The sequence below is a fragment of the Lathamus discolor genome, chromosome 3 (assembly GCF_037157495.1).
Source record: "Lathamus discolor isolate bLatDis1 chromosome 3, bLatDis1.hap1, whole genome shotgun sequence".
In the NCBI taxonomy this organism is placed as follows: Eukaryota; Metazoa; Chordata; class Aves; order Psittaciformes; family Psittacidae; genus Lathamus; species Lathamus discolor.
The window spans coordinates 27,503,302-27,528,625 of NC_088886.1; the positions used below are offsets into that span (position 1 = coordinate 27,503,302).

General features: G+C 44.9%; 1 protein-coding gene across 8 annotated transcripts in view; it reads right to left on the minus strand.

The window, feature by feature from the left end:
• Window positions 1-25,324, minus strand: part of TP63 (tumor protein p63) — a 130,469-nt gene that overhangs the window by 62,642 nt on the left and 42,503 nt on the right. For 7 of the 8 annotated variants that reach the window (XM_065674276.1, XM_065674274.1, XM_065674278.1 and 4 more), the window contains 2 exons: window positions 23,229-23,357; window positions 22,380-22,512 (listed from right to left, as the gene is read on the minus strand). In XM_065674276.1, coding sequence (XP_065530348.1) covers window positions 22,380-22,512; window positions 23,229-23,357 — 262 coding nt within the window. Of the gene's footprint in view, window positions 1-22,379; window positions 22,513-23,228; window positions 23,358-24,042; window positions 24,069-25,324 lie in introns of those variants that run through there. The other variant, XM_065674281.1, reaches the window with a different exon arrangement.

Sequence of the window (25,324 nt, forward strand, 5' to 3'; positions counted from 1 at the left end):
TTAATCCGGATCCAAACTCTGGAATCAATCCCAAGAGGCTGCTGGGCTTCCATCAATGCATTAATTTTCAGGCATGCCCAGCCTTGCCACTTGGGTCCACTTCCAGACATAGAGGACAACTGAACACAAGCCCAGAAATACATCACACCTTGAGCTATCTACTCTAGATACCAACACACACATCCTGGTTAAAACATTGCTCTTTTAGTTGTACCATGAAGACTTCAGGTTAAATAGCAATGTCAGGGGATTTGCAAAAAAATACAAGATATCATTGACTGTTCTTGGATCAATTAGCAAATGACTCAAAGATAGTACGAATAAAAAACAAACAAAAAACATAACCACAAAAAAAAACCCCAAAAAAAAAACACAAAACACAACAAAAACCACCCCAACATCAAGCCACCAAGAACCACATATCTCATGTTTTTGCTGTTTGCTTGTGGATGGAGCACATAACAGTGGTCAGTAATTTCAAACAAAATAATCAAGTTTAGATTCAAATTCCCAAAAAAGGGTTCAAGTTTACTTCACCAATGCCAATAAACTAAAGCTTTCATGTGCCTTTTCCAAGACTTCCTGAACAGTCATTTGTTACTGACTTTGCTCCTTGTGTTAGAAATTTTACAGATATAAACCTCCAATTACGTTAAATCTCATCCTGCTCTATTTGGTCCTTGCTCAAGATAACTGCAAGCAGCTATGCTAAACCTTGAAAGCTTCTCATAGTTTCTTCCTTAGAAAAGAGTTGGGACTCTCACCTGCGAGCCAGTTTGTTTCTAAGAAATAGGTTCACCCCTATGTTTCACAGCACTTCCTTCTTAGTAGCTCACAGCCAAATCACAACCTGCAAACTATTGTTTGGCCTGGGCTGCTCTACTAAGGCTTTAAGTTATCCCATGGCTTGCCCCTGGTGGAAAGCAGCTCTTAAATCCCTCCAGCAGCTACAGCATCTTCTCACACTACAGCAAAGCTTGGAAGGGAAGCTCCATTTGGGAGACTTAAAAACTGGAATACTTCACATAAATCATTTAAAACTATAACTAAAAAAAAAAAAAAACACAACCCAAAACAAAAAAAAAAAAAAAATAACCACCCAGGAAGTTTTTGAAGAACAGTTTATTCACTTGGAGAGACTCACCCACATGCATAACCATGGATAAGCTCACATACTACTATAAAGTTCATGGCTTTGGTTAGTTATCAAGGGACTCCGTCCAAGGTGATAATGGCACCAACACAGCAGAGAACCTAGAAAACACGTGCAAGTAAAAAACCTAACAAACAATAAAACAAGTCTGAGGTTAAACACCCTTAGAGAGAAATAATTTTCCTCTTAATTCCACTTGATACCAAAAGTGACTTGACACTAATCCAGGCCAAGGGGCACAAACAAAGAGCCTGAGCTCATTTCTCCACTGGAGAGGATAGATGGAGTGTTGATGATGGTATATGAGAAGCTCCTCTCGTTTCTGATGATTTATGCAACCTTGCTTTAAAAGAGTTGCATTCATTTTATTGCCTACTCTGCACATTCTCAAGAGGCGTTGGAGGCAGTGCCAGAAAAATAACAGGGCTTAACAGTGTCTAGCGCAAATCCATCGGTGCAAGAGCTCCTTTCTGAAGCGTTTCCAGATATTTTTTTTTTTAGTGGGAACATTTTGTAAATAGAATTTAAAACTTGCCTTGAGCCAGGCAACACCCGCTTTTATTCAGCTCTTCATGATAATGAAATAAGTAGTTTCTTCACTACTTATAACCAACATCTTCCAGAGGAAAGAAAGCGCAGAGCACACGATTTATACCCTCTCAAATCCCATATCCACAGCTTTCCTGTTACAGATGCCGTGTCTTCCTCATGGAGCTAGTGAAGTTTGTGTCTCACAGAAAACAGAGCCGCAGATGGAAATAAACCCTTCCACCAGGCATAGCTTGGCAGACAAAACCCAAAAGGTTGCCGTCAGATGGGTTGAAATACACAAGGCAGACAAATTTTCTTTCTGTTGTTTCCCTACGCTCAGGGAGAAGAGAAAAGCAATTTCACTTGACTTAAAACCATTACTTTGTTATTAAAAAAAGCAAAGTAAAAAGAAAGAATAACAGCTCCTGAGGGAGTTATATGATAACGTAGCTGCGCCTATGTCAGAAGAAATTGGAGAATTCAGGTGTTGGTGGTACCGTGGAAGATTCAAGCCATCAGACTGATAAAAATAACCAGTCAAAACGGCAGTTCTTGTATTCCACAAGGGATAATCCTGAACAGAATGTATATGGATAATTTCATCCTGTCTCAATTGAGACCATTTTAAAGCAAACAGAAATGGATCTGTTATAACCACCAGTTCAAAATGTAAAACATCCTCACTCTACTGCAATGGAAGTTCTTTTTCATCTTTCATAGTGAAAACATTTTCATTCTAGAAAATATCTAGCATTAGTTTCTTGCCAAATGAGGCAAGCTAACAGTTTGCCAGCAACTGAGAAGATCCCCTGTCCCTAATTTCATACTGCTTATTAACCCTCAATTCCAAGTACGGAAAATTGTAAAACGGAGATGCAATTTCCAATGTTGTCTAGTGTAATTGCATTACTGCACAAACTACAAAACGTGTTACTGAGCAGTTATGACACTTTACACATGGCCAAACTATCCTGATTTCTGCAGAAGTGTTTCACACCACACACTGAGAAGTTAATGCTATGCAGAAGGGGAGAACCTCATCAGGTTTCATTTTTGTAAAGGACACATTCTTTCCACTCACAAGAAGGTTACAATCACCTATTTCTGAGCTACACCCACTGCCAAAGGTCCAGTTCCTCCATCTAAAGCAGGGGGAGGATTTCTCCAGGTAACATCCTCAATTCACTGCTCAACATGGGGGACAGATTACCGCTACTGTCAATACTGACATCGCCAGAATTTTTCGTTAACCTATTACAAAACAACAGATGACCATCCATGTGTAACAAGCTCCCTCCAATAAGTGGTTGGACGCCCATCCAAAACATACTCAATTCTTACCCTTCCTTCTGTTTTTCCCCCAGAGTGACCCTCTTATTTAAGTTAGGAGGGAAACGGGAGCACACGGCAAGAGGCAGGTCTTAGCTTCCCGTTGCTTATCTCTCTAGACTACTTCAATCTCTTCATTGGCAGACACAAAAAAGGCAGTAGTGCCCCGAGTCTTTTCAAACAACAGATACAGGCATATCTAACCTTCTGCTCTTCTATCTCAGGTTAAACCTTAACAAATGAACCGCAGTTTTAAAACATAACAGAAAAAGGTACTTGGTCATATAGGGCCTCTACATCCTTGCAGAAGACTGTTGCAGCCCAAGAGTAAGACGCATGCCTCACAAGCCTGCAGATGTCACATGACAAAAACTTTAGCCCCTTAAGTGCAATTACAGTAAAAGCAAAGGATGGATACATGTAAGTACAGCTGGAATTGCATCTGGACACTGTCAAGAAGCACAACCCTGAATGTATCTCCCTATTCCTTGCTCCTAAAGAGAGACTGTGCCCAAATGTGCAGGGTGTTGATACCATTTCAATCAACAGAAGCCACTGAAAGGCACAGCAGTCATACCTCAACCTGGTATAGCTCAGAGAGTTTTCCTCATGAGGATCAGGACTTATTTGCCTACTAGGAGCCAGCAGAATTCTGAGACATTGTCACAAATAAGAGGAGGAAGAACCAGGAAAAAGGGTCAGGTTTAGCCAAAACCTACCTTGAGAAACTCACTAGGCTTCATATAGCATCTATCCAAGTGCTTTCATCCTGGGATAGGATGAGCTGTGGGTTGTAGAGGGTATGGCACAGATGAGCCTTTCTCCCTAGTAGCTCCAGACTAGAGGAAGGGAGACAGTGGCCTGCTTTCCTGGGGAGTGACCAGGCACCATTCCTCAGAGACCACTTCCTTTGCCCCAGGTTTGGCTGAAGGCTATAGAAAAAGGATGGCACGAGGAGAAGAGCCTTTGCCAAATGCAGTTGGGGTGACCAATGCCATGGGCCAAAAACAGCCAAGAAAAGCAGCACTAGAGTGGCCATGATTTTGTCCTCTTTGGTGTTTCACAGCCAAATCCAGGCTGACAGCAATGATAATAACTCCGTCACACATTCACTGTATATTAATGAAGCTGATGCTCAAAAATGAGCTACAGCTCAATTCCCAGATTCCTTAACCTTACATTAAGGTTTGCTGAACCAATGTTCCAGATAGGTGCAAGGAATTTTCCTCTTACTGAGGAGGTCAAGCTCCCTCAGGACATCCTTCCAGGCCACCACCAGAGACGCACATGTCTGCTCCTGCAAAGAGGAAGGACTGGTATCCGGGGCACTACAGCTCAAATACACACTTGAATTATTATTATAAAAGCTAAGAGGGAAAAGAAAAATAACCAAAACCACACCTTTCTAAACAAGCTATCCTAAACCTCGAAGATGTTTCCAGCAATCTGTATACAGTTTTTCTTAATTTCCAGAGTGAAGGAATGCTACCAAAAACCCATAAAGCAGAGCACAAGATGTTTTAGTCCAGAAGTAGTTTTCCCTCACTCCTCTCCCCAAACTGTGATAAACAACAGAGATTCCTTAATTTGTCTATCTCCTAGAAAGAGCAGGAAGATCTTTAAGAAGGTAGAAGGATATAATCAAAGTCACGGCACACATTTCTTATCAGTGTTTGAACAAGACGTGTTTATTCTTTTGGCAATGCTTTAATTTGATTTTAGCAAACACTCCAAACTCCGCATCATTGTCTCAGTCAAAGTGCAGAATCCAGAGTCTGCAAATGAAACATATCTCTTGCATCCTCCCTTCCTAGCACACAGGAAACTTGGACAAGACTGGACAAACTTGCAGATACCGATTTCACATCCAATTTTGTGCATGCTCCCTGCAACCATTTGTGCACAACACCTAAAATTCCAGGTATGGAGATGAGGTAAGAAGACACAATGAGATCCAAAGGGCTCTGTTCATCAGTACCTCATCACTCCATTATAACCACCTTAGCACCTCTCTCCTTTTCACATCTCCTACACATAAACACACAGGAATGGATCTCCAGGGTCATCAAGTCCAGTGCTCTGCCAACAAAGAGCTTAATCGTTCTTATAGTCAACCCAGATCAAATGCAGGGTTAGATTAATCTGGAAAAGTGGTTGGGGCAGGTTCCACCCCCAGCCTTTCAGGGCTGTGATTCACTTCAACACCCTTCTCCCCTTTCACATCTTTTTCTCAACCAGATTTTGCCCATTTGGGAAGAACTCATGATCTCACCGTGGCAGCCGGCACCATGCTTGCGGGCATGAGCACTGTAGGTGATGGTGCAAGCTCACCACCCTGACCCTGAAGCCAGTGCAGGGGCTTGCACAAGGACTGGTTCCCAGGCTGCAGGGTGGAACACACTGTACCACCCCTGGGTGCGAAGGGTAGAGCTCAGCATTTGCAAGCAGGCAGTGAGCATCCTGGAGCGCCTGGGCAAAGCACCCAAAACATGGGTTTCAGGTAGGAAGAGACTCCCTGCTCTCGATATTAAAACTTGATTCCAGGAACTTAAAAAGTACTTGTTATTTTATCTGTTTTTAAACCCAAACTACAGTCTACACCAAGTTTTTAATGATTTGCTATGGGTCCCATCTGCCCAGTCCAGTAACAGCTCCAAAAATCTAAATTCCAGCAAGCACCAGATGCAACAAATTGCTACTTCTATTTCCACAGAGGCTTTCACTTATTTTTGTTTTTGTTCTTTTTCTTTTTGTTATTTTTCTTTTTTAAGGAAACCATGACAAAGCCTACATCTTGTTTTCAGGCTTAGAATGGGCGAGGTTCATCATCACCAATATATTTTAATTGAGCAATAACGAGTCTCCCTCTTTTGAGACGAGTCATTAGAATGGTTGCTCACCCTCAGAAATAAAGCCAAGTCAATGCTGAGTTTTTCTTCCCCAGCGTACAACAAACACTTCACTGGGTGAACAAAGTTGGTGCACCATGCTCAAATCCAAGATGTGAAAAGAGGGCTGGGGAGGGTTAAAATCAGAGTTAAAGCCTTTTAAAAACCCTCCTCTGACAGCAACAGTGATGTGCGGCATTTAAGCGGAGCGAGAACGCTCCTGAACGCATCGCTTCTGACAGATGAGCCCAGCAAGTCAACCATAGGGACTCCACAGCCCCACCACTGCTATTCAGTGAAAGTTGATCAGATAGCAGCAGACAAATAATGCCAAGCAAACACTCCAAGAAGTGCTCTCTCCACATTTAAGAGTTTATAATTAACCAAGAGTTAAAAAAAGAGAAAAGGAGCAGCCAATTTGGGTCTTCCATACAGCAGAAACAGCAAGGGACCATGCATACGCTGGGCATTTGTACTCTCTGCAGAAGGGGACAGGGAAAGCACGATGGTTTCAGTTTACCACTTGCTCTCCCCGAACAGCAAACCTGTGATCCCAGGTGTGCAAGCCCAAAGTGTACTTTTAAGAGGCTTTTCCTCACCAGCTACCACATCCCCTAGCCAAGCTTTCGGCCCTGCAATTCCTATTTTGTTTTCCTTTCCACATGGCTGAGCTTCTGTCTGCTTTGGGTCTCACACTCTGTGCCCCCACTTGAAGCATTCTGACCAGGAGTACACACGCGCGCGTGCAATCACATTCACACAAGGGAGCTTTTGCTGCATTGCCATTCTGACGAGTGTCAACACAGCTGCTGTCTCCACTGGAATGTAAACCAATATTGTTGTTAGATCTCTCTCAACCCCAGGTAACTTCCTCAAAGATTTGCACAGTGTGTGGCAATTCTCTCCACTGTCACCTTACAACGCATCAACCCAGCAGGTTAAAGACAGTTAAACAACAACAAGAAAAACAACCCCCCCCCCAAAGAAAAAAAGCAAAATCAAAGCTGCAACTGCAGTTTGCGTTCCACGGGTGCCCATGCAGTGCAAAGAGCAGTGGAAAGTAAAATGCATCCATTGTACATACATCCATCCTCATACAATATATGTTTAGACAAAACCCTATATAAAATCTCACTGCTGCTGTAAGACATGAGGCAAAGTATTAACAACACTGAGTAAAACAGTTATTGGTGTGGAAGCTAATGCAACATTCGCAGCAGAAAACCTTGGTTTGCGTACTATTTTACTTCAAAAGATAATCTAAGAAGGGATTTAGAATGCATTTTTTTTCTTATTTCCTATATACCATCCACTTTAAACCACGATTTTAATTGCAGCAATTTTAGCAATAAAAGAGTAGTAAATGAGTTATGCTGTCATCACAGATACTGTTCCGACTGCTAGGGGAACACTATGCTCTGCTCATAAGCGACTGTTTTGTCTTGCTCCTCTGGTGAAGAGAATTATTTGGCTCACCAAGCTTCCCAAAACTAATTCACTGTCCCAAATGTGAAGACTCAAAGATCACTCTCATAAAGGTATCTAGCCCAGCAAACTCCACATTGCAAAGTGCAAAAATTTCAGAAAAGCAAGTGTGTATTTCACACCTAACTTCAGGACTACAGGGGTGAAGAAATCGCACGAATTCACTAAACACGAAAACATAGTGAAGATATCATAATGTAAACCTAGAATCCTTACCTCGCTATACTGGGACTGGGCATTGTTTTCCAGGTACAACATGTTAGCAGTCAAATTGATCAATGCTGCTGTTCTTTCTTCTGGCTCCAGGATTTTGACAAACACCTCCCACCCCCTAGAAGACCCTAAAAATATGTGATGCTACTTGGAAGATAACAGGACCCAGAGTGTGCCTCTCCGCATAATTGAAGTTTCCCTTATATACCTAACTATAGGCAAGGAGGAGGAGGTGGGGCTCTCCTGCTTTACCTGTCCAATCTGTCAAAGTGCCACCTGGAGTCCTCCACTCCAATGGAGAGAGGCCTCTCCCAGCTCATTAAGTAGTTAGAATTCCTTATCACCAATCTCTAAAAAGCGAAGGGAAGGGGGGGAATGACACACCAAAAAAAGAAAAAGAAAGAAAAAGAGAGAGAGAAAAGAAACTCTAACTTTCCCTTGTCACTTTTCTACAAATTTGGGAACTCAAAAGACAGCCATGGAGTTGCTCCGAAGGAGTCGCTCCAAGAAACTTCCAACTTACTTATTTTCTGAGAAGACTCCAGGGTTTGGTTTGTTTTCATGCATGGACTTTGCCGCTACCAAAGCCCAAAGTGTAAGGACAAGAGTAAGATTCACTGCTTGAGAAGGGCAGCGCAGTGACACAGCCGAGCCCCTGGCTGCTGCAGCATGCAAAAAAAAAAAAAAAAAAAGGAAAAATGGAAAAAAAGGGAAAAGGCAACTCACCCAAAAGGACTCACAATTTTTAATTAATACATGGGAGAAGTTGTTCAGTATTGCTCAGTAAAAACTACCTGGACTCTGTGCCCACAGCAAACTGAAAGATAGGAGAAGGGACTTAGCCGAGACTCGACCTGTGGGAGAACAGAATGAGCAGACAGGCAGAACAGAATGGCCCCACTGTGATTTTACTCTGAACGAGCAGACAAGATCCTCCACACTGTCCAGGCAGAGATGCCCGGAGCGTGCCGGCAGTGCAAAGTCTGGGCTGCGCCAGCACCGGCCGCCCTCTCAGAGCAGAGCTGGCTCACCATGAGCCGCTCTGAACCGCCCCACTGGAAAGGGTCCACCGCCATCCCACTGAGCGAGGGAGATGCACGGCGAGAACAAAAGCCGGCTCGTTTTGCCTGCTCCTAAAGAGCAGGGTAAGCGCCATCGAGCAAGGGGAAACAAAACACCTTTTAAGGGGTGGGGAGGGGGAAGAGAGGAAACCAAACATCCAGATCAGAGCACAGCCGCCTGCCCTCCCAGCCTAATGACAGCGCTTCAGACTTTTATTTGAGGACCTGTCGTCAAGCAGACCGGTGCCTAATTGCTGAGCACCCCCATGCACTGCAAGCGCTTACAGGCAACACCAAACCTCCTGCCGCGGGTAGTGAGCAACTGACCCGCAGGTGCTTTGCAGGGGGGAGAGGGGTTCTGGCTGAAACCCACCCATGGCTTCAACACTTCTGCAACTGAGCCTCTGTCCTGGAGCTGCTACTGCTCCTGCCATGCTGACTCCCTTGCATTTGGGTATCATTTAACCCCAACTATCTGGGCACAAAAGGGAGGGGACTCCAGGTTCACAGGAAGATGAAGGTAAGCGGGCTGTGCTGCTTAGGGTGCTAACGGCTCTCTAGGCTGCCTTCTCCAGCACAGCAGCAGCAGAAGCCATCACTGACTTCCTGCCAATCTGTGAATTAAAGAACACTGCAAGCTCACACCAGCCTCTCTCCAGGCTGGAAACAGGCAAAAGACTGCCTCTAATAAAATGGGGCAAAACCGTCTGGGCAGGAACCAACACAAGCACAAACACAGAGCAACACAATTGCAATGCCCTCTCTACCCTGCAACAGCTCTTCACCATGCGAAGCAGGGTAGATACCTCATTTAGCTCTAACACTGCAAGCACAGCTCAATAGAGCACTGTTGGGCACAAGAGTGAAAGGTTGCAAGCTTTCCCAGTACACCTTCCCAATGCCTTCTCACAGAGGACTATGCAAGGAGGTGCTTCAAAGAACAGGCTTCAGAGGAATGCTGAGCCCTCCCCAGCCCAGGTAGAAACCTACCTACCACCATCAGCAACATCCCAGCTTGGGCTGGGGCCACACACACCTTCAGCATTCCTGAACTACCAGCAAAAGCCTGGTGAGCACACAGCAGGTTTCCTACATCACAGCAACTCAGTAGACCACTGCTGCAGACCCTTCTCCTCCTCTCCATCTTCCCTGGCATCACCTAACACCGGAGGCTATGCTTTGGGTGAGCCTAGGTGAAAACAGGTAAGGCTGCACGCTCACCTGATCTCACCCAAGATGGGTACAAGCCAAAAAGCCACACAGACACTAATCTGGAGATACAGGCAAGGTTTACTGGGAGCAGCCACAGTACCAACAGCCAAACTTTGCAGCACCACTGAAAAGTTTGCATGGAGCTGGAAATCACCTGTAGGTTTTCTGTTGTCTAATAGTGAGGAAAAGTTATGCTGTGCTCAGATGATCATTTTGACTCTTGACTTCTGTCAGGTTTTTGATACTGGCCCATGAGATCAAAAGCTATGGAGGGGAAGGAATGAGGAGGAGAAGATACATACATAGATGCCCCAACCTCAGCTGGTAATTGGAAAAACCTCTTTCATTAGCTTCACTATGAAGCTCAGAAGATCCCCCTTTTCCAAGTCATTTATACAGCACTGTTGTGCTAGATATCAGCCATCTTCTGTCCCACAGGTGGCTGGAGGTGGTTGTGGGTGAAACAACACCCAGATACACAGAGATATATGGAAGTTTATCCAAAGAGATCTGCATGTCAAACATAAGGAGAAGTGTATATAGCATGAATAAATTGACATGTCAGCACAAATCTCTGCCCTCTGTACACACAGCCCTGACCTGGCTCAGTGTTTTAGAGGCATTAGCCTCTGTGGTCATCTTGAAGTGGATGCTGGACGAGAGGCTTTTTGCAAATCAGCCATTCACGAGTGACACAAAGGAGGCCACCACCTCCCTATCAGGGTGCACCCACCAATGCCGCTACAGTCTAGGCACAAGTGTACCCTCTCATCACACCAGGGCTGTAAAATTTCTTTCCCTGGCTTCAGACCTAAATACACCCCTTTCAGAAGATGCTTCCCCCCATTCCATGGGCTGGTGTCATGCCCTGAATTTTCACATTGGCACTGATGGTGCAAGAAAAGAGTAAGAGGCTTGATCACTTGCCTTTCTGCTTTACCATAAGAAAGAAAAGTTCCTGGAGTCTCATTTGATTCTCTCCTTTTGCAGATGCCAAAAATTTCCCACAGATGAGTGTCCAACAACCTAATGGCAGTGAGGCAGCATCATTAGAGGTTCTCAGATGAAAACTTGACTCCCTGAAATAATGCGTGCTTAAATGGCTGAGTCACAAAACCAAAGGGACCCCCTCCTCCTCAAACTGCACACTCACTTCTCAGCAATGAGACAGTGACAGTTATTATTCATCTGAGCCTTCTGGACAGGTCTCCAAGGCAAACACAAGCATCAACCCTGTTGCAACTGTGATGGTTGAAAGTCGTGGCAAGACAGTCTTTGCAAATAGAGATTATACCTTGTTATACCAATTAGCCTAGTCAGAGAAAGTAAACAGATTCACGCAAAGGCCCTCTCACATGTTAAAATGAATTACTTTTTATTGAGGCCAGACAAACAAGTGTAACTCTGTTCTAGCCCAACTAGCTCTCCCCCACTCCGAACAGGAAAAGAACAAACTAGAAAATAAAGAAATCAACCCAAAGCATCAGGAGCAGTGCAAAGCCTGGCACTTCACATTTCTGATGTTCAGTCGGACTGAATTGAAGCAGAGCAGCTCAGCCTCAGGAAAGGAAACCTCTTTAAAACAATTTACCTCCAATACCAAAGTAAAAATAATAATTGCCAGTTAGATTTGAAAGTTTCAGCAGCAACCCTCCCAGGTCTGACTCAGATATTCTAGAAAGCTTCTGGCAACACTTTGTGACTACTGCTGGTATGCTGAAGAATGCAGTAATACGCAAACAAGACCCCTAGGTTTCCAAAATGAGGCACCAGCCAAGTCAAACTGCTGATTCAGGTTCTTTGTTTGAATGCACTTTCCCCATGCTGCTATAGCTTGTCCCAGCCTCTCTCACTGGTACCTCTCAGAAGTTCTCAGTAACCCTTCCTGGACTCAAGGCAAGTACGCTAACTCACGATGATTAAAAATGTCATTGCCCCAATTGTGCTGTTAATTGGGCATTGTGTAATTTCTCATAGAAGGGGCGTGTGTGCGCATGCACCCGCCCGCTTGTTGGGAGGCTCATGCAGAATTTCCGGCAGATCAAAGAAATAAAATCGTCTGCTCAGACCTCTCCGCTCTTACCAAAATAGCATCCAGATCAACAGCGTCACCATGGACTGTGACATTCATTCGGACATGTTTACAAATTAGGACTGAGATAACAGAAGGAGGAGGGAAAAAAATAGAATGTGGGGCTTGGTTTGGGTTTTTTTTTTTTTTTTTTTGCTTGTTACATCTGAATAACTGCTGAATGCTCAAAAATCAAGCCTCCGCCAATTGGCTGTGGGAGTCTTTCCAGTGAAGACTTCACAGGGACAGATGTGATAGACTGCAATAGCAGGCAACCAGGTTCAAGAGCAAGTAGAAAATGCTTTAAAAAATGTAAAAGTCACCCTCCCTTCTTGAAAACTCAGGCAAAGCTGGTCTTCATTGCTCAAACCATAAGGAAGAGGGGAAAAAGAGCCCAGTTCATACTGAAACAGGGACCTCCCCCTTAAAAAATAATCATCTATGGCAAGATAAAACAAATTAAAAAAGAGATGCTGCTGGAAGGCAGCATCCTGCCCACTGCTGACTGGATACAGCCTTCTGTGCACCCTGGGCAGGCTTCTCCATGCACTGCATGGGAAATGCAGATCATGCCTATGCAACAGAGGAACAGGCACCCCCAGCTCTCACAGGGTCAACTGCTCTGCTGCAGCCACGAGCACAGATTCGGTGCCCTCCCGGCTTCTCTACCACTGGCTCGGGGTAGGTGTGATGCCCAGAACTTCCTTTGGAAAGCACCCAAGTGTCTGAACCGCCAAGGCAGAGACATGCCCTTGCTGCAACTGCTTAATACTGGGGATCAATCCCTTCTTCCAAGGAACTCAAATTACATTACTCGCTCCCCCCCCCCATTTTTAAAGTGCAGGGTAAACAGATGGATTCGCCAAGGGCAGGAGAGCCCAGCTCTGCCCAGCGCACAGGTAGCCTTCTCCTTCCCCCCAGGGAGCATGCTCTCCCCAAGGCAATAGTCTGTCACAACAGCCCTGCCCTCCGACCCTGGGTAAACATCTGCGCACGCTGCTTATTTGAGCTCTTACAGCCTCGTTATCTCCCTCAGAACACCCCTAGGGCTAATTAGAGAGTTAATGGCATCATGTCAGGAGATAACGCTATAAGGGGGGAGCAAGGAGAGGGAAGGTGGAAAGGAATTGTGAAAGAAAACCAGTTCCCTTCACAACCACAGTGCAATATTGGTTTAGGAAGGGCACACACAGCACCCTGGGGACTCTGCCCTTCGGCTGCAGAGTTCCATTTATTAAGAGAGCAAACACTCCTCTGAAGAGATCAAGCTCTCCAGCCAAGATGATGCAAGGTCTCCACGCCTTCCCTGCCATCTTCACAACCAAACTCCCTTCAACCCCATCAAGGGAGGTCATTTCCACCCAAGTGGCAACAGGGACTCACTTCCCACGTTTACCATATGACAGGATGGGCAGAGAGCATACAGATGATTTATCAGAAAGTGTTGTCTGTTTATTCCTGCTGCTCATTTTACCCATTTTTTCCACTTTTATGTACACTACTGACTCTTTAAAGAGCAGTCGCTTTTACTAAAAAAGCTTAGAGATAAAAGGAACCATCTGTACACAGAGATCTTTGCAAGGCAACTGATAAACCTGCAAAACCAGAGGTCAGCAGACACTTCTGCACTGATGAGTGCAAAACCATGGGTCAGCAGACACTGGTGCATGGAGAAATGACCAGGAGATCTTAGGGGTTCAAGGCTCTGCTATCAACAGTTCTTTCGCTGGAGTAACAACCCTCGACATTCAAACTGGGTTTTTCCCTGGTGAGGATCTTCGGAGCACAGCATGCTTGACCTGTTCCACTGCTGTCCCCACTCCATCCACTTCCCTATCCCCACCACCAATACTTGTAAAAGTAAGAGAGAAGAAATTACATAAGCAAATTACAAAAATTGCTCCTGAGCAGTGTGAACAGCCTCATCCCTCCAGCTAGAGGTGGGACAGGGTCATGGCACAAACCTGCATCCCAGAGACAGATTGTTCCAGCCGGGCAAAGGAAAAAACAGGAGATAGCGACAGATTAGAGTCTTTGTTTTTAATTATAAGAGAGGAGCAACTGTTGACAGACCAGAATTGTTCTTGCATAAGCAGTTGAGGGGAAAGTGTTGTTCTTCCCTTATCTTGTATAAACTACAGATTGCTCTCAGGAAATGCACAACCGTTCATAAATGCACAATCACAGCAGCTCTTTCCAGCCAGCCTCTGTTATGCTGCCAACTCCCTCCCACCTTGTACAATAATCCAGTATTTTTTTTTTAAAAGTTATCAATTTGCAATAATTTGAGAACAGTCTCTCAAACCTCTGGTTAAACCCTGACCCTGCAACTGATGGCTCCTCATGTGAGCTTCTCACATGAGCACATAGCCATTATCCTATGTTGCCCTGATGTGCTGGACCACAAGGTACAACCCAGTGCAACCAGGGATCCTCTTTGTTCCTTGTTTCCTATGCAGAATTGTTGTATTTTACAGTGTTGGTCTTCCTCTGAGTACCCTCAGCCTGCCACCATATCCAACAACCACCATAGGGTGAACAGCCATAGGGCTCAGTTATGTGGCCAGAGACATTCCCCAGAAGACCGAACACTTTAGTTTCTGACTTGATTAATTTTAGTCTAGTCTGGACATCACCATGAGGTCCACCATGCCCATCCATGCCCTCAAAGAGAAAAGTGCTTTAAGGTATCCTTTTCTTTGCTTTCTTTTTAAGCAGCCTGGAGATATGGTGCTTTTTGAGTGACATGCTTTTAGAGTGACAGTTACATTTGCTACTGAAAACTCCTTTGATCTTTCATTAATCTGAAAATTCAGACACTGATTAGCAAAGAGTTCATTCAGCAGTAAGCAAACTAACATAGACCACAAACCACTCCTTAATCTACACTTCACAGAGATTGATTTAATTTTCTGTGACTGCCTGACAATTCACCCCCTCATTAATTTCAATGCTATCAAATCAGTAACAGTGACATGGAAAGCAGATGGCAGAGACATTCAGAAGAAAATATTACTTAAAAGTCTCCTCTTGAAATACTGGAGGAAAAATTATAGTCATTAACAGAACTGTGGGCAGAACCACAAAGCAACATATATAGTGAGACTTAGGATACATAAGACTTTCTTCAAAGCAAGAATCCCAATTAATGCAAGAGAGGACTTTAAAAACAAAAGCTGCACCACACAGCTCACTGCAGCACATTCGCTTTGACTGTGTTGGGCAAGGAAGGGGAGCAGATGATCCCAGGGCTGTGCTCCAGGTTTGTCTTAACACAAAAGAAATGTCCCCATGTGCCTGGCCATTCCCCCAGCACGGACAGCACTGCAGCTTGCAACAGCACTGCAAGATGCTCTCCATCCATCTCACCCCACAAAGTGGAGTGCCACAAAGCTCAGCAAAGTTTTCATTTGGCTGGATATGTGCAGCTCAATTCATCACCCTAATGCTAGCTAACAAGAGAAAAAGGCTTCATCTTTCTTTCTTCCAGCAATTTGCTTAATAAAAAAAAAGATAAAAATAAAAATAAAAATCCCCAAACCCCATTTGCTGGGGTTTTGCTCAAAATGAACAAAATAATGAAGTCCACAAAGTCCAGAAGAAAGCAAATTTTTGGGATGGCCACTCCACTTCTGTTGATATTCAGGATGTGCTTCATGGCTTGCTGAAACACCAGTTGCCCAAGGGGTTTATCACCTACAGGCTCTAACGCAATCAAAGTGTTCCCAACAAATATGGGAATTATGTTTATAGTTTGAGAAAGAAGGGAAAAAAATACTAAAAAAAAAAAAAAAAGAAAAGAAGGGGCTCCTATCATCTAGATAGAAACATAGAGTGAAGTTCCCATCAGACAGCATAAATTTGCTCCAGAGGCAAAAGTGCCTACAAGATCAAGATGCCTTTTAATTAAGTGTTTGTGCAGACCTTTTAAAGATGTAAAATAAGTGCTAATGGATTATTGCTCCACACTTAAGCAAGGAGCAGGTGCAGCACCATGGAAATCTTTGGAGGCAGGCCTAGCTGCTTGGGGAAGACATCTTCTGAAGCGACTGCTTCCTTTGTTTGGAAGCATTTGTGTGTAGGCAGATGACAGGTCTCGCAATTGCAACACTCTTCCACCTCAAGTGCTTGTAACGATATGAGTCGGGGAGTTAAAGCCAGCCCTCCAGGGGAGCCAGGCCAGAATGAACACAAAGCACCCCATCTCACACACTGCTCTCTTCCAGAAGAGTTTCTGATTTTCAGCTTAAAATTAATTTATTCCTTACAAGATGAATACAAAGCAAGATACTTGAAATGGCAAAAATATTTAAAGGAATCTTATACACTCTTATATAGCATAGCAGACAGATCACCCGCTTGTTTTCTTTCAATGCCATTGAGAATTTAGGGAATTGGCATTAAAAATTAAACACCTGGTATAACGATACTTGTCAAGTGACTGCATTACTAGAGAAAGAAATCCAGCCAGCCCTGGTCTGCAGCCGCAGCTATGGCAAAACAGCACAGGAAAGGGAGCTAGTGAAAAATTACTTTAAAGAAACATAAATATGTCTTTAGAGCCCTACTACACACAGAATGACAGCAGTCTTCAGACTTTTGCTAGACAATGTACAAACGCATTCTCTAAGTGCACCTTTTATCTGAAAGAATTGACCATTTCTGGATGTAGATCTGCAAGCCTAAATGAGATGATTAGATCATTTGGAGGGACCTACATTGCAGAAAATTAAACATTCAGCAGGATTACAAAGACAAGTCTAAATTAAGAGAGCTTATGAGTTCAACTGCAAACAAGAGAGGCGCTGGAGGGAAACTTCCAAGAGAATAATGCATTTGCTCATTATGGAAATGCCTTTGCATAATCTCAACTTTCTTTGCACACTCTGGAACGAACAAATACCCACAAAGAAGAGAAACTTGGCAAGCTACAAACTCTCTCAAGCACAAACCAGACAGTAATAAAACCTTTGATCACATCCCTGTGCTGTACAGAGCCCTTCCTTCCTTTCTACAGTCAAGCCGGGAATACTTAGGCATGGAAACAGACGCCACACAACCCACTTTGCCATATCTACTTATCAAATTGGCCTTATCCTCCAGGTGCAAAACCATTTCCCAACATAACACAGTGCTGTGGCACCTGCCACAGACCTGGGAAGCACACACCAGGTATAGTCAGTCTCTGCATCAAGACACTCTTCCTGCACTGCTCAACCACACCACACATGCCACATCAACTCCTTGCTCTGCTGTCAGTACACAGGGATGCCCTCCCTGCCCTGCAGTCCCACCACCCCTTAACCAGCTGTCATCTGTTTCCTCAACCATTACCTTGCAGCAAATGGAGCTCTCCTGACCCAGAAAAACACTTTCAAGTAAGCAACTAAAATTAATACTAAAGTGCAGGCTCTGATCTCTGTTAAAGCATTGGATTGGGCTCAGTAGACATCCTTCTGGACAGTGGGTTGGGTTTTCTTATGCCTGTCCATCATATTGTTGCACACCTGATCCCGACCACAATTCCCAGCTGATGGGCTCCGAGGGACCCAGGAATTCAGTGTATGACCACTAAATGAACTGTTGAGTTGATTTACATGATGTGAAGGCTAAGAGTATGCAGAGAGCTGCAGCCACTTTGGTACAAGGTAGCTCTGTAGGGTCCTCAGTCCCACTCCTCTCTAGCACAATGCACTGCAGCATGGCAAATGTATTCTGTGCAGGCTGGCTGGGGTAGCTCTTCCATGAGCCTACAGCAGGTTAAACCTGGAAAAGGTTTCTTTCCATTAGGAAGTATCAAATACCAACTCATTAGTGTGAGGGCTGAAGTGGAGAGCCTCAATACCTTCATGTCCTAGACAGGCCACATCCAGTCTCTCCCTACAGCCTGGTTTTATCTCCATCTTTGTGTATAAAGGAGAACAGCGAAGTTACAGAGCTGAAGCTCTCACTTTTGAAAATATGAAACACATGCTGCACCTCCAAAATTTCTTTAGCCACCAGGCTTGGGACATCCACAGCCAACAAAGCTGAGGACTCAAACCCAAAAAGACACAGTCCTGTCTGAAGCACCTACACCATCATCCCCAGGGCAAAAGCCCACCCCATAGAGAACTCAGTGACGCCTAACCAAGCCATACACAGCAAACCCCCATGATATTTGCAGAAGATGAAGAAGGACAAATAAAGTAAAAAAAAAAAAAAAAAAAAAAAAAAAAGGCAAGGAATTCTCTTTCCCTTTTATGGGGAGGGAAGGATCCAGGTTAAGAAAACTCTGACCACACTGACTGTCTGGGGAAAAGGCATTCCACTGAACTGGTTAGGCAAGGGGCTGTGGGAGGACGGCTTGCTCAGGGGCATGAAAGGAAGGTATGTACAGGGGGAGGGGGATGAGCTGCTCCATCACTGGGGACAGCACTCCTGCTCCCACCAGCAAGGTTGCCTGTGCCCTGGACATGCATCTGGGATGGTGGCAGAAGACTTCTAGACTCTGCGAACCCCTCAAATAATACTTTTATTAGCATGCTGCCTGCTAAAGTCCTTAGCCCAAACAAGGTTTGTTTGGGTCTAAACTAGCATCTCTTAGCATTAGTGAGCAATTTTAAGGACTTCTGGGAGATGGTGAAGGAAAGCAATTTTGCACCAGGTTATGACAGGCACACAGCGAGGGCCTCCAGGGCAATGCAGGGGTTATTGCACCACCATACAGCTCCTTTCTAGAGATGCCTCCAGACCGCTCCTCCCTGTAGTTCCAGGGTAGTTAGTCAGTCAGGAAAAAAAGCCAAATAAAAATGAGACTCCTATAGCAACCATGGTTGCTGGCTACATCCTTCATCAGGGAATAGGCTAGGGACCACCTTTTTGGCCTGTCTAGCAAATAGAGGGTGGCCCACAAGAATAGACATTCAACTTACCTTCCTGGCCATCTGCAGCTCCTTCTCACACCAGGGCCATGGCAGAGACTAAATGTTCTCTGCAGCCACAAGGACCACCAGCCCCTCATTCCAGCTATGCAAAAAGGGAGACCTATGCTTGGATTTCCCAGCCTGCCTGTGGTCAACGCCATGGGAGAGGAAGGGGCACAGCCATCAGCCTCACAGATGTCCCAGGACATTGTGAAAGAGTCAGCCACAAGGCACACAGCTGGGGAAGGCTGCTGACTGTCTAATGACACACCAGACCCACAAACCCTCTTCCTGTCCCATTCAAGTCTTTTCATCCCAAGGCAGAAAATGGTGATCAGCACCCTTACATCTTTCTTATATGGGGCACAGGAAGAATATTTCTTCCTTATAAACAAGAGTGTGAGAACTGTAAGGTCTTGGCTCAGCACGAGCCAGAGCTGTAACTCAGATGAGGTGTTTCCTTGTCACCCAAACTTCTTTTCTAGCTCTTTCCCCGGATAGTCGCATTTTCAAGGCAACAAACACAACTGATGGGTTCAGCAAGGCTGGACTCATGCTCAGTTTCCAGCGCACCAGTCAGACAGATTCTTCAGGTGCTGCTCTGAACACTGTAGCTCCTTCCCCACTGCCAGCTCTGTTGTAAACAAACAGCTGTACCCCACTAGAAATGAAATAATAAAGAAATAGTAGCTCTCTCACCAACACAACTCTTGGAATCAAGGGTGGACATCTTTCAAGTCTAAAAGTTTAATTTTCCAGCCATAAGTCGCAAGAAGGTGCAAAGCTTATTTTAAAGGCTGACCGGGATTGCCTTGAAGTCCTTGTAAGGACAATTGCTTTAAATAAACCAGTCCTAATTGCTTTGCACCTATTTCAGTCTCACATGGTGGCACATTTTAGAGAAAAACTGTCCTTGCTCTTTTCCTAAGACAAATGTGATAATAAAAAGCTCTCTGCCTTGATCTCACTGTTCATCTTCCAGGGCCCCTCTGTTTCTGCTGCATTCCTTTGTGTTTATCTGCCCTCTTCAACTTTTAGCTGCGATCAGCTGCATGCAGCACCTCGTGCTTAGAAGTGACATGACTGGGGTTACAGGAGAGACAGGTGGAAAGGGAGCTCTTGCCCTGAAGCTATCCAAAGGAAAAGAGAAGCTGCAGGGGAAGAGGGTTGTAAGGTATTTCAGATTAAAGCAAACACCTTGCCCCAGGCTACACATTCTCTGCCAATGCAAGCTGCAGCGGCTGCGAGCCCCAGAAACAGCAAAGCAAACACGGACTTCTCTGCAAGGGGGAGTTGTCACCTGTCAGGGATGTTTGCAAATTTATAGGGAGGTGGTGGTGGTGGTAAGGGGAGTAGAAAGAGCTTTCCTCATTTTAAAAGACAGGCTGTTTGCACAGGTTTGCAGTGCATATTTTGCTTTGTAAAGGCTTTTGTCCAGCATTCAACTGAGTGAAGGTGCTGTCTTCCACCGAAGACAAACTGGAACATTTATTAATGTACATACTTAAATGTACTCTGAGCCGCTGCCTTACAGTAAGGGTGAGGATGGGATGGAATTTCCCTGCTCCCCCTTCAGCTTGTCATGTCAGTGAAAAACCCTTTTTTAAAGAAGTCATTGTGCAGCTCAGCCTTTCCAGAAATACCTCCTGCAAGGCTGGGATCAAGCCCATCATAAGCAAGAGGTAATTGCATAGCAAAAGCTGCCTACCCTCCTCTCCTAGCCCCAGGGCTCACTTCAGCCATGCTCAGAGAGAGCAAGAGGAAGGGATTTTCCATTCATGTTTCACTGCACCATAGACAGGAAAAAGACTCTGGACAAGAGCTTCTCTTGAGCCTATCAGCTACCACAGTGCTCTGCAGGCATTTCAGAGGAGCTGGAGACGGGGAGGTTTTGCTTGTACTCAACATAGCAAGTGCTAGAGCATGGAAGGAGAAAAATTTCTGCTAACAATGTTTAAACTGTCAAGGATTGTTTTTTAAGGAGACATAGTTCAAAGAGAACATTGCCAGCCACTTTGAAAATTAGGAGTCCCTCTAAACAAGAATATTTTGGACTAGCTACTGAAAAGACACCATTTTACTGGGGCTGTACCATGCTGTTGGGGAAAGCTGAGATCCAGATGCTAATTGAAGGCTTGTACACCACCTGCCTGTCCCCAACTTGAACACAGAATCAAAAGGTAACCTGACTTGTCAGTCACCTCTCCTTGTGCACTTGGATTAGCTTCCACCAATTTAGCCAAGCGCATACCCAGACTCAAAGTGGCCTTTGTACCCTTTGTGACATCACAAGGAAAGAGAAGAGCACTGCAGTCTCCCTGGCACACAAGGGGCAGCAGTACCAGGTCAAGCCTCCTGTCACTGGGGACTGCAATCAGCATGACCTGGGAGCAATTTCTTTGCAGATGTGATACCCTCCAGGTTAGTAACTGCCAGGATGCAGGCTGCCAACAAGCCATTGTTGGCCACATGAAAAATAGTGGTTGATTAGCCAGGGAATTAATTGACACAGTTTCTCAGGATGGAAACACAAATGAACAGGAAAATTTACACATGCCAACACAAATTTCAAACCAGACATGATTTTTACCCCAAAGTACAAAAAACCCGTGAAGAAAAAAAAAAGAGGACATGAAAATCTCAAACTCCTGAACTACCTCCTGCTCCAGCCGTCAGGAGCAGCTCCTGGCTTCTTCAAAGGTATTGCTAAGAAAAAGCTGGTCAGTTTGTGTCAGAGGCAATGAACCCGCAATGAACCACCAGTGCCTCATCTACATTCTAGTCTCGAGCCATACTGGTGAGACACCCACAGCAAAGACAGGCAAAGCTAGAGAGTGTTTGTAGCCAATCTGGATATACAGAATGGGGAAAAAGGGGGAAAAAAAAAAAAACCCAACAAAAAATCCAGAGGAAAAAAAATACAAAACCCAGCTATGGCCTGAAACCAAGATTTCATTCATATCTGACCTTCAAGAGAAGAAAAACCCAGTAATAACCCCTACCCTTGATCAGCAAAATTGCAGCTGTGCCCAGAATACCAATTATCTTAGCTACTTTATCCCTGAGGTCACATAAACTAGCTCTAAGCAGGGAAAGAGCAATGACAGTTGAGCGACCAGGCAAGTGCAAGAGACTCCTCAGCTCTTCTGCCTGTTTAGCTCCTTCATCCCTCTCTCCCACCATTGCTGAAGCAGAAGAGGAGCAGGTAAGGAGGCAGCCTGCTCCCCCTTGCAGCACTTCAGAGGCATGAAGGAGTGAAGCCTTTCCAGGAGCCACACACCGTCCAGCTTAGCCACATGTGCAGAACCTCTGCTCGCCACCACCAGAGTCACTTGGCAAAGCCATGCTCCCAACCAGCTTCTGTGAGTGGGACACCACAGGCAAAGCAAGAAGGAAATTCCTGGGTCAGAGGCAGTGGCCACAGCTCCTCCATGAAGAGTGGAAAGATGACCCCAGGGCAATGCATCAGGAATGGCTCCTGCAACCACTCTTCATCTGTCCCCAAAGGTTAAGGAAGTTCTCACTACTCACCCACATTGGGTCATTCAGCTCTGTGTCTTGCACCCGGACACAGTCCATGCTGATCTCTATTTTGTTAGTAGGGCCATTTTCAGATGGGCTGTCAATGAAGTTTAAATCAATCGGCTGAACCGAGCATATTGGCCTGAAAAGAACAGAGTAACACAGTTAAAATTGGCCAAATTCCATTTTCCATTCCCCACCTTCTCCTCCATGCTAGGGTGTCACCCAGGACTCAGGCATGACCAGTCTCAGGACAAAGTGAGTAATTACTAATGAACAACTACCTCATCACCTGCTATGCTAACAGCAGTTCCTGGACAGGACAGAGCCTGGAGGGACATTTCACTTGTCTGACCAGAAAAATGAGGTAGGAGCACAGGAATTAAATCACTGAAAGACAGAACTTGTGGAGGATTTATAGCAGTAGCTGTCTCAGCATTAGTCATGGCAAGTCAGGAATGGGAAAAAAGTTGGTTTTATTTCCTTCAAAGGATCTGACTGGATGAACTCTGCACAATCTCCATCTCCTGTCCCTCCATGGCATCAGCAAGAGAGGAAAACATGCAGCCTGGACATAGAGCAATGAATCCATTTCCTTAGGGGAAAATGCCAACCACCAGAGGTCTTCAAGAGAGTCACTGTCACTACTTATCTCTGCACCTGTTTCCCATAGCCTGGATGTAGAATCTCTGGAGAGCTCAAGAGTTGTCAGTCATCACAGACTCTCACCCACATCTTCTAATCAATAGGTGCAGAAGACTCCAAACACCCCAGCATCAGTCTCCTGAGCTGTCTAATTATAGGCGCATCCTGTCCCAAAACACTTTCTTCGACAGGTTCTGCGTAAGGGCTACTTACTGTTCCAGGAAGTCCCAGATATGCTGGAGCACCTCTGGGCTGAGGAATTCCCTGGGCTGCGAGCTCTGCGTCATGGCTGATCGGTAGTAACTCTCCTTCCAGGAGAAGTGGCTTGGAGTTTCTACAAACCTTAAAAAACAAAAGAAAAAAAAAAAAAAAGAAGAAAAAGAAAAAAATGCACACACAAAGCTATGTTGAAAGTGATGTGTGAGCCCAAATCAATGAAAGCCCATAAATAGAAGCTATTGTGTGAAAGAGGAGACACACTGAATGCCTAGAACATTCACAGCTGTACACCACACATTCCACACTGCTGCAGATGCTGTATTTAGACAGGAGAAACTTCCCAATAAGTTAAATACCCCTTCAAGTTCACTGGGATGCTGTGTCATAAGAATCCCAGAGGAGAAAAAAAAAAAACAACAAAAAAACAAAACTGCTACCTTCTGTTTTACCCCCACATAAGCAACTTTCCACACAAAGCGGGCAGCCTTTGCAGCAGGTGGAGCACCTCCATGCAATTTTACTGTCCCTAACTGGTTGCTTCTCTAGATGGCATGCCCTTGGATTATTTAGCTGACTTTTCCTATACCCAGCCACTGCAGATGAGGTCGTGTACTAAAATAAGAGTGGGCTGGTTTTGAACAAATGAATAGTAACAACAACAACAATAATATCCCCCTTCTTTTTGCTTTATTTTCTATGGTAATAAGTTCCACCACATCAGACTATATCTGATGGCTTTTCTACTGCCTTCTTGCCTCCGGTTATTTCCTAGTCCAGCCAGCTGATTTCTGCCAGATCTGCTAATTACCTTAGCCATTTTTATCCCCTTTAGCTCTCACAAGCTTCACAGAAATAGGTGGGCCCAAGAGGAGCAGTGACGAAGCTGGAGCACTCGCGCTTTCCACAGCTGCACATTCTCATCCCACTGGCCAATTTCTAAATTCAAACTCAGCAGCTTTTACACCCGTGTCAAAATACTCAATGGCTGCAGGGATGTAAGGGGTGGGGGGCGGGAGGAATTTCTTGAGTGTATTTACGGTTGGCACAATCTCCGGGGTCGACTTAACTGGTGTAGGAGGCAGGTGACTGCCTTTCCTGCTACAAGGCCGGGGGCACCCTGCAAAACGTTCAGACAAAAGAGTTGTTTTGGTGAACGGCCACGCTCCCTGCTGGGGGAATGGCTGTGGCAGGAGCCAGGGCTATAAAATGGTTACGAAGAGAACCGAATCAACATTCAGTTTGGCTCACTTTGGTGCTGTTCAGCACAGAGGTCTAACCAGCTGCATGGGAGACCCTAAATTATTAAGCTGCTAAAATTAAGAAATGGTGTTTCAGAGGGAAGATTACTACTGTTGGTTTTTTCCTCTACTCTTTCCTGAAGTATCTATTTCTGGCTGCTGTCAGAGAGGACTCTAGCTCTATTTACTGAATTTGTATGGCCTCTTCTGTTTTGAGGATGTGTCTGGTTTGCAAAAAGCACAGCTTTCCTCACCTATGCTGCCCATGGAACTGCAAGCCCTGTGAAAAGAGCAGTTTTCCTAAACTAACAAAAATCAAAGCTGTTTCAGCCCCCAGAGCAATAGCTGGGCGTGCCTCAAAATAGGTGACAGTACCAGTTCAGTTCCTTTTCGTGATTAAGAAAAAGAACCCAACATCCTTTAAAAGTTCATGAAGAGCCAGAGATAAAATTCAGAAGTGTCATAGCTAATAGCTCTGCCTCACAGATGTGAGCACATACCCACACTATATATGAATAAATAATCACAGATCCTCTGAGAACAGCAGTTATCCCACAAAGTATCAGAAATTACTACTTTCAAGCTTTCAATCTGGTAAGGCACTTGCAAAAGTGCCATATTGAAACCCAGAAGAGCAGATCTCACCTAAGCCTGCCTACCACACTACCAACACTACCACAAGCTCTAGAGGAGAGTAATAGCGAGTACATGTACCAACCCACAGAGCCCAGATGCCACTCAATACCCTGCACTCAGTCCTGACCTCCAAGGAATGGGCCGAGATGCCACCAAAGTGCTCATTATTTACCACTTATAACAACTGCCCATGACTTGAACACTAGAATCAGTTTA